We start from the raw sequence: 8,408 nt of genomic DNA, 5'->3' as shown, positions 1-8,408 counted from the left end.
GAGACACCAACTCAGGGACGGTGCAGCCGACAGGCTGAAGACTCCAAGGAAGCCACTAACCTGAACTAATTCACAGTTGAGGTGCTGACTTCCAAAATCCTTGCTGTTTATTAGTAAGTGGACAAGTGCTGCTGAGCAGGGGCAGGGAGAACACACGGATGACGAGGGATTTGAGAGCAGCCTGGTGCAAGGCTTCTGGATGAATCCTCAGGGTTGGGAACTGCAGAGGGAATGGAGGGACCGATCCACACTAGAATATGGTTGGACAACTTACAGGGGTGTGTTGTACTTTGGGGAGACAGGTACAGATGGGGTACCAAGCTGAGTTTTGACCACATACACCCCCAGCTTCCTCAGAGACAGCTGAAGAGGAAAGCCTACCTCAAAGCAGAAGCCAGTGTTCTCTTGGGCGTTGCTGATCACAAAATGGGAAGAGCCTTGAGCAGGCCTGCCTAGCGGTACTTTGGAAGACAGGTCTGTAAAGGAGGCCAGGCAGGTGTGGACAGAGGCAGCCAGCTTTAGGATCCAAGGAGCAGAGGCACCTCAGGGGACAGCTTGGGATATGTACATCCCCAGGCTGACAGGACCCTGAGGATACTGTTACCGGTCACACTGTTAACCTCCCCAACGCATTCCAAGCAGACTACCTACCGGGTCTTTGAGGCAGGTGAGGCTGTGGACTGGACAGTACAGCCAACTATGAGAAGCAGCTACATCAGCTCTGGACCAGGTATGCAACTAGGAAGCAAATGGTTTGAGCTGAACCTCTGGGCTAGGCTCCAGGCTTTGCTACCAACCAGCTAGGGAAGCTTGGGCAGGTCACATGGCCTGTGCAGTCTCCGCCTACCCCATTTGTACAGCACAACAGAGATTTGTACGTTCAGTATGCAGTGCCTGTGGAATTGGACGGTAGGTGTAATGGTGGGAGAAGGGTCTCACCACCATTCCGAGGCACGGAGAACTAGCGCCAACTCCCAGCCTGGCAAAATCAGACCATAACCTTTCCCACTGTTGCTGACACTTCTCCACCACGCGGAGGGGTGGGATTTCATTCACTGGGGAAAACCAGGTTGCAGTGTCTGCTGAAGCTCAACACACACCTACCTCAGCCCTGCGCCCCAAGGTCTAGAGTGGGGAATCCCAGTGCAGTAGGAGGCTTAACTGTCCAGAATCACCCACGCCACACAGTGATAGCAGAGACTGACCACGTGCCCCCGCATTCCTCTCAGGATGGTGAAACCCCATTTCTATGTCATCCCTAAACAAGCTACACAAAAGAATATGTCATTCAGGGAGGCAAAATATGAACGGTCACACCCAGGGAAAAGCCAGGATGAGCACAGGGAAAGAGGGCGATGGCTGCCTAGGAGAGGAATAAGTAGGGACAATGGTTTTTACTGGGTGAGCTGCACTGGCCTCCCCCCAACCCTCCGGCTGTGCCCAGCCAGCGCTCGCCCCTCCCACGACCACCGTTTCTGGTTGCTTCAGTCTGTTCTATGCGCGGCTCCCCGCCTCGCTTTGGTCTGGCTGCCTTGCACCGGGTGGCCTTTCTGAGAGAGAAAGATTCTCTCTGAGTCCCAGACCTGGCGCACCCAGCTCTGCAGGCCACCCCGCGCCCACAGTCCGCCTGGCGCGGTCTCTATTTAGTTAGGGTGGTTCTAACACGCCCCGCTGCAGGACCGCGTACCGGACGGGACAGTCGTCACCTTGGGCATGCAGGCACGCGCCACCCGCCTGGGGCCTGCGGGGTACAGTGCCGGTCCCACCTAAGCGTTCGGTGCGCTGGCTGAAATGAGCAATAGGAGCAAGGCAAGTGCTTCCTCCGGCCTCAGTTTACCCTTCCGTGGACGAAAGCTGTGCTTCCAGCCCGTGCTCGTTATAGAATGCACCGACTCCTGGGACCACCTCGACCACCTCACCCACCCCCACCCCAGCCCAGAGTTTTAAGACCGAGGTGGCTGGCCATCGCCCTTTGAAGACAAGCGGTGGGGCCCAGCGCGCGCGCTCTCGGCGCGGGGCCGAGCGCCCCCTACAGGCCACCACGGATTCCGCCCCGCCCCCCGGCCCCGCCCCCGGCTTCGGCCGGCGCATGCGCGTGGCACGGCGCTCCGCGGGGCGGCGAGAGCGAGGCCGGTCCGCAGCCGCGCGGCGCTCAGCGCCCCATTCATGCTGGGCAGCGGCGACGCAGCCACGCAGCGGAGCGGAGCCCGGGCGCGGCGGCCTCGGCCTGGGCGGCCTGCGCAGCGTGGGCGGCCCCGCGGAGGGGCGAGCGGCGGGGCGCAGCGATGGCTGGCGGCGGGGCGCGCCCGGGGTTGGCGGGTGAGTCGGGGAGCAACTTTCCCCGCGGGCGGCTGGAGGCTCGTCGCGGCCCGGGGTCCCGAGTGGCCCGGGGGCGCTGGCGGCGTCCAGGGGGGTGTGCGCGGGGACTGCGGCGCGCGTGTCCGCGGCTGGCGAGTCCTGCGGTTCCGTCCGGGCGCCCGCGTGTGTCCGGGCGCGGTCTCCGCGAAAGGCTTACCGCGTCCCGGAGGGTCGCAGCGCTTTCGGGCCCTGCGATCCGGGCGGCGCGATGTCTGTGGCTGCGACCGCGGCCCCTCCTTCAGGCAGGAGAGAAAGTTTGCAGTGGCCCCGCGGGGAGGGCCCTGCGGGTTCCCATGTCGGCCCATGTCGCGCCGGGTCGGACCGGGCCGCGGGTGGGGACGTGGGCCGCAGGCGAGCGCCACTCCGGGCAGGCCCGGGCAGGGCCGCGGGATTCGGGGCAGGTCCCAGGCTGCGCCCCGGGCCGGCCTCGGGCAATGGGGTGGAAGTTGCAAGGCTTCGTGGGGACCCCCGCCCCCTCCGGCCCCGGCGCGCGAGTGGGCGCCGCGGCCAGCCCAGGCCCGCAGGCCCTCCACCCGGCTGCAAGGGGCGGTGCGGTGCCACCGGAGAGGACGCCGGCTGGGGCCTTCTCAGCCTCCCCCTGCGCAGGGCCTCCACGGGTCATTCCTTCCCTGGAGGGTTCCCTCCTTGTTTCCTGGACGGTCCCAGGCCTGGTGTGCGATGAGGACGGCGGCGGTGGTGGGCTGACTCTGGCTGCTGCGGGGAAGGGCGAGCGTAGACTCCAGGGAGGCCCCTTTGCCTGCAGAGACCCCAGGTGCAGCCCTGGAAGATGATGAGAGAGCTTCTGAGAGGCTACTTGGTGCCTGGAGCTGTCTCAGGCTCATCCGTGGGGTGCTGGGGCCACGCCCCTTGAAAGAAAGGGGTGTGTTGGGGGGATGGGAAGGAACTGAGCCTCTGCCCCTCAGCCAGGCTCCTACCTCAGGTTCTGTCCCCTGGTGCAGCCTAGCTCCTCCAGCAGGTGCTGCGGGTCTTCAGTCCTGTGAGGGTAGTGCTATCCTGTGTGTCTCCAGCTCTCCGGGACACCCCCCAGTTTCCCAGTTTCCCAGGTCCCTTGCTTGGTGAGCAGGAGGGGGTGGTGGTGGTGCATTAGGCTGGCCAACAGTCTGCAGGGTTTGGGAAGCACTTAGCCAGTGCCCTAGGCAGAGCTGCAAAGGAGGCATTCTGCTTCAGGGTTAAGCTGTCAGGCAGTGGGGAGGCGGCCGCTTGGAGCTCACCAAAGGTGTCTTTTGACACAGAGGACAGCATGGGTGGAGGCTTAGGGTCTGTGTACAAGGTTGCCTGAGGTATGTGTTTGGGGTCAGACAAGATGTAATGGACAAAGCCACATCCCATGAACACACCTAGCCAGTATGGGACCCCCCCCCCCCCCCCGGGAAGGCCAGATGCCCACACCTTGTCAGGAGAGCAGGACTCCAAGGGCTTCAGGTAGAGAGAGAGTAGACCACTGGAGACCATCTCCTGTGACTTGCCACAGGGTGAGGCAGGATGACAGCTGACAGGGAACCACTGGGTAAGGTGTTAGCAAGACCAACCTGTCCACACCCATAAGGCTCCAGAGCAGCAGGGCACAGGGAGCAAGCTGTCCCCATGTGAAGGCTTTGAGGTCTTTGTTTCTGAGTGAGAACTACGGTGTTATCCAAGATTGGGAGAGGGTAAGGTACTGGCTCTGTGCACTCTCTGCTGGGGGCCTGTTCCAGAGTGGCCCCCTGGCTGAGGCCCCCATCTGCAAGCCTGGCATCTCTCCCTGGGTCCCTGCTGCACACACTCAGCCCTATCTCACTTGTCCATATTGGGGAGCTGTAGCCGTTTGTCCTGCCCGGTCTGCATGTCCAGCCAGTGTGTTCTCCATGCCCTCCCCCTAGAACACATCCACCCTACCAGCATGTGCCGGGCCTGGGTCTTCTATATCAGGTGAAAAGATACCCCCTGGGAGTTTCTATAGTCCACAGTGGCCAGGCAAGCTCGAAGAACCCAGAGTCTGTCTGTCCCCTCCTCCAGCCTGGCCCAGCACCCTGTTATCAGACCCTGCTTTGCAGGCACACAGTGTTTTCTGAGTGGACCTGGCCACTGTCCTGCCTGGGGTCTCCACAGAAAGCCCTGGTCCCGTTCTGTCAGGGCTGGCTGTGTGTGACCTTGGATCTGTCTGAGTCCTGAGTCTTGTCTCTATAGACTAGAGAAAGTAGCGCCTGGGCATCCTTGCTAGTCTTTGTGTAGTGTAGGTGGAGGCTTGGGATCCCCTCTTTCCTGGCCGGTAGCCCTGCGCCCCTTAGGCCAATCCCTTCCTAGCAGCTTCTCTTGGAGAGGCGGGGGAGTGGGCCCAGGGCCAGGCTAGAGTTTGGATGGTGGCTTCTTCAGCCAGGTCCCTCCTGTTTAATATAAAAAGTAGGGCCCGTAATTGCATTAAGATGTGTATAATTATCCCGGAGGAGGGGAGAGCCCAGCCCCTGGTAATTGCAGGCCTGCTTTGAACTGATAAACGGTGAGTGATTCATGTTTTCTTTGGAGTTCACATGGGCTCAGTGCTCAGCCCAGGCCCGTTTTGTCTACAAGCAACCTGCTCTCTAGTCTGCTTTGGTTTTGGGGGGGGGGGGCGTGGGAGGCTGGTGAGGGTGTGTTCCCCTGCTGGCTGCCTGTGGAGGCCCCTGGTCTCGGGGCACAAAGCAGCTGATAGTGTGCTGGGACAGTTCCTGCAAGGTGATAGCACCCTGTGTCTGCTCTGGGATTTAGGCCAACATTTTTCCTGCCCTGAGCCTCAGTTTTCCCATCTGGATGCATGCGGAAGATAGCTTTGCCCACACCTGGCTGGCCACTCCTAGTGCCTTTACTTACTTGTTCACTCACAAGTGTTCACAAGTGTTGCTGGGTCTGCTTGGGCCCGGTGGCTCTGGAGAGGGAATGTGACCTATTTGCACCCAGCTTATGTTCTTTTTGGAGAACATTTGAGCAGTAAGTAGCCAGAGTCTGTGCTGAGGATTGAGGAAGGCAGCTGAGTCCCAGCAGCCACTGCTTGCATGAGTAGGTCAGAAGAGGCATCTCAGGCTTACCTGAGCAGGTGGAGGGGCAGAGCCCAGCAAGGGGCCTTGTGCTCTAGAGTAGGATATGGAGGATTAAGGGCTGAGCACCTGCGACTTGCTTCCTGCCTCAGGCTAGCTCCCCACCTGGACTTGCAGAAGGCACCGCTTTTGAGCTACGGTGTCCCCAGCTGTGAATGGGACTGTGGGGGAGGCCAGCGTGTGGGAGTATAAAGAAGCTGTGTATGCTGGCTGACTGCCCACTCACCACACTAAACACTTCCACGCTCAGACATCAGCCAAGGAGTTGGGTAAGACCACCACCTCCCTGGAGCTCACAGGGCAGGCTCTGTGGCCCTGCTGTCCTCAAGAGTGTGGTGCTTACAAGCACCTGTCAGTCAGGTCAGGGGCTTCAAACTGTCTCATCAGGGAAGAAGTGTTGCTATCCCTTTGACGCCTAGGGAAACTGAGGAGAAAGGATTATCTGTGTTAGGCTGTTACATTTGACCAGCACTACTCAGTCCTGGAAGGCGGTGTTTTCCAGGGACAATGGGTCCACAGCTGGATGTGAGATGGCATGCCAGGGGTTGGGAGGCAGTGCGGGTCTGAAAAGTGGTTCAAACTGTCTCATGGTGTCCTAGCTGTGGGAGGACATGGTGGAGGTGCCAGGAGTGGGCAGAGGACACTCCTGAGGGCTGGGATTTAGGGAACCCTCCCTCTCTTTGAAAGTCCTCTTTGTTTAGAGTGCAGTGTGAGGCTGGAGTGCTTGGGAGGAGGCATCGTGGGAAGTGTCCTCTGTCTGGGGATGTGGGGACTCCAGTGGGAGCTGCTGCCTCTAGATCTGTCCTTACAGTGTTAACCTTGAAGCTTGTAAGATGCTGGGCCAAGGTCAGCCAGGGAGCAATGCCAGAGTCAAGATCCCATAGAAAGTGGCCCAGACTAGCCTGGCCCAAGCTTGGAACTATTGCCATGGAGCTATAAAACTGAGATGGGGATGGGGTGGGGTAGGGGGTGGCCATTGTGGGTATGGATGCTATACTGAGGGGTGGTTAGAGTCTCAAGGGAGCAGCCCACACATTGGAGAGTATCTAACGGTGTGGGTCATAGTTGCCCTGAGCCACATGGTGCTGGGAGTCACCAATACAGCTGGCACTCTGTGTGAAGGAGGTATGTGTAATTACAGCCTATCCCTGACCAGCTTTGTGGGGAGACACTGATTTAGGGAACCTGTTACTCATTTGAGCTTGAGGATTTTGAGGGATCCTTGGGGCATGGGCAGGTTGTCAGACAGGGTTATGTAGACCCCAGAGCCTTGAAAGTTGCCCTGTGTTCCAAGACCCATTCTTACCTTGCCAGGAGTGGCAGAGCACAGGTTCCAGGTGAGTACCCTGCTGCCAGGCAGGTACCCTGTGCTGCTGCTGTTGCTGCTAGCCACAGTGTGTGCCCTGTGACACTTGGCTTGTCCTTGTTGCCTGCATGTCTTGGGACTCTGAAATCCCTTCTTTGCTCTGATCTGTCAGGTTTGTGATAGAGGGTCTATTGGGAGGTATCTGCATAACACACACACATATACACAGAGGCACTCAGGGACTGAGGAGGCCATGCATGGATGTCCTGTGCATATGTGGGCAGCACCACACTCACACCCTCTCTTGCCTGTTCTTCCCAGGGCCAAGAAACCCAGTCCCATGATGCTTGTCCCTCTAGGACCTGAATACCTGGGCTTGAGGCCCCAGCCCACCATGCCACTGCCACCCCTGACCCCTCGGACACTGCTGCTGCTACTGCTGCTACTGCTGAGGGGTGTGTGGATGGCCATCAGCTCACCCCCAGCTGGTGTGGGTCCACAGCCTGCCTTCCGCACCTTTGTGGCCAATGACTGGGGCCTCACCCACCTGGTGGTTCACGAGCAGACAGGAGAGGTATATGTTGGCGCAGTGAACCGCATCTACAAGCTGTCAGGGAACCTGACCCTGCTTCGGGCCCATGTGACGGGTCCTGTAGAAGACAATGAGAAATGCTACCCACCCCCCAGTGTGCAGTCGTGCCCACATGGTCTGGGCAGCACAGACAACGTCAACAAGCTTCTGTTGCTGGACTATGCCGCCAACCGCCTGCTGGCCTGTGGCAGTGCCTCACAGGGCATCTGCCAGTTCCTGAGGTTGGACGATCTCTTCAAGCTGGGTGAGCCGCACCACCGCAAAGAGCACTACCTGTCCAGTGTGCGAGAGGCTGGCAGCATGGCAGGAGTGCTCATAGCCGGGCCTCCCGGCCAGGGCCAGGCCAAGCTCTTTGTGGGCACGCCCATCGACGGCAAATCAGAGTACTTCCCCACTCTGTCCAGTCGCCGGCTCATGGCCAACGAGGAAGATGCTGATATGTTTGGCTTCGTGTACCAGGACGAGTTTGTGTCATCTCAGCTCAAGATTCCCTCAGACACACTGTCCAAGTTCCCGGCCTTTGACATCTACTATGTGTACAGTTTCCGCAGCGAGCAGTTTGTCTACTACCTCACCCTGCAGCTGGACACGCAGCTCACCTCGCCTGATGCTGCCGGCGAGCACTTCTTCACCTCCAAGATCGTGCGGCTGTGTGTGAACGACCCCAAGTTCTACTCTTACGTGGAGTTCCCCATTGGCTGCGAGCAGGCTGGAGTGGAGTACCGCCTGGTGCAGGATGCCTATCTGAGCCGGCCGGGACAGGCCCTGGCCAAGCAGCTGGGCCTCGCTGAGGACGAGGACGTGCTGTTCACCGTGTTCGCTCAGGGCCAGAAGAACCGTGTGAAGCCACCCAAGGAGTCGGCCCTGTGCTTGTTCACACTGAGGGCCGTCAAGGAGAAAATCAAGGAGCGCATCCAGTCCTGCTACCGTGGCGAAGGCAAGCTCTCACTGCCCTGGCTGCTCAACAAGGAGCTGGGCTGCATCAACTCGGTGAGCAGGGCTGGGGGAGCGTGGCTAGGGGCTCTCACCACCCTTCCCGGGGTCACATCTTACCACTTTCTGCTTTTTCCCTGCCCTGAGC

General features: G+C 59.6%; 1 protein-coding gene across 1 annotated transcript in view; it reads left to right on the top strand.

The window, feature by feature from the left end:
- Positions 1-2,262: 2,262 nt before the first annotated feature.
- The window catches only part of Plxna1 (plexin A1), a 45,614-nt gene continuing 39,468 nt past the window's right edge, over positions 2,263-8,408 (top strand). The window contains exons 1-2 of the mRNA XM_051154894.1: positions 2,263-2,319; positions 7,057-8,317. Of these exons, the coding sequence (XP_051010851.1) occupies positions 7,076-8,317 (1,242 nt within the window). The 5' untranslated portion in view covers positions 2,263-2,319; positions 7,057-7,075. The remainder of the gene's footprint in view (positions 2,320-7,056; positions 8,318-8,408) is intronic.

Source organism: Acomys russatus, chromosome 13 (assembly GCF_903995435.1).
Source record: "Acomys russatus chromosome 13, mAcoRus1.1, whole genome shotgun sequence".
Taxonomy (NCBI): Eukaryota; Metazoa; Chordata; class Mammalia; order Rodentia; family Muridae; genus Acomys; species Acomys russatus.
The sequence above is the reverse complement of the archived record's forward strand: the minus strand, read 5'-3'. Positions and strand labels throughout refer to the sequence as shown.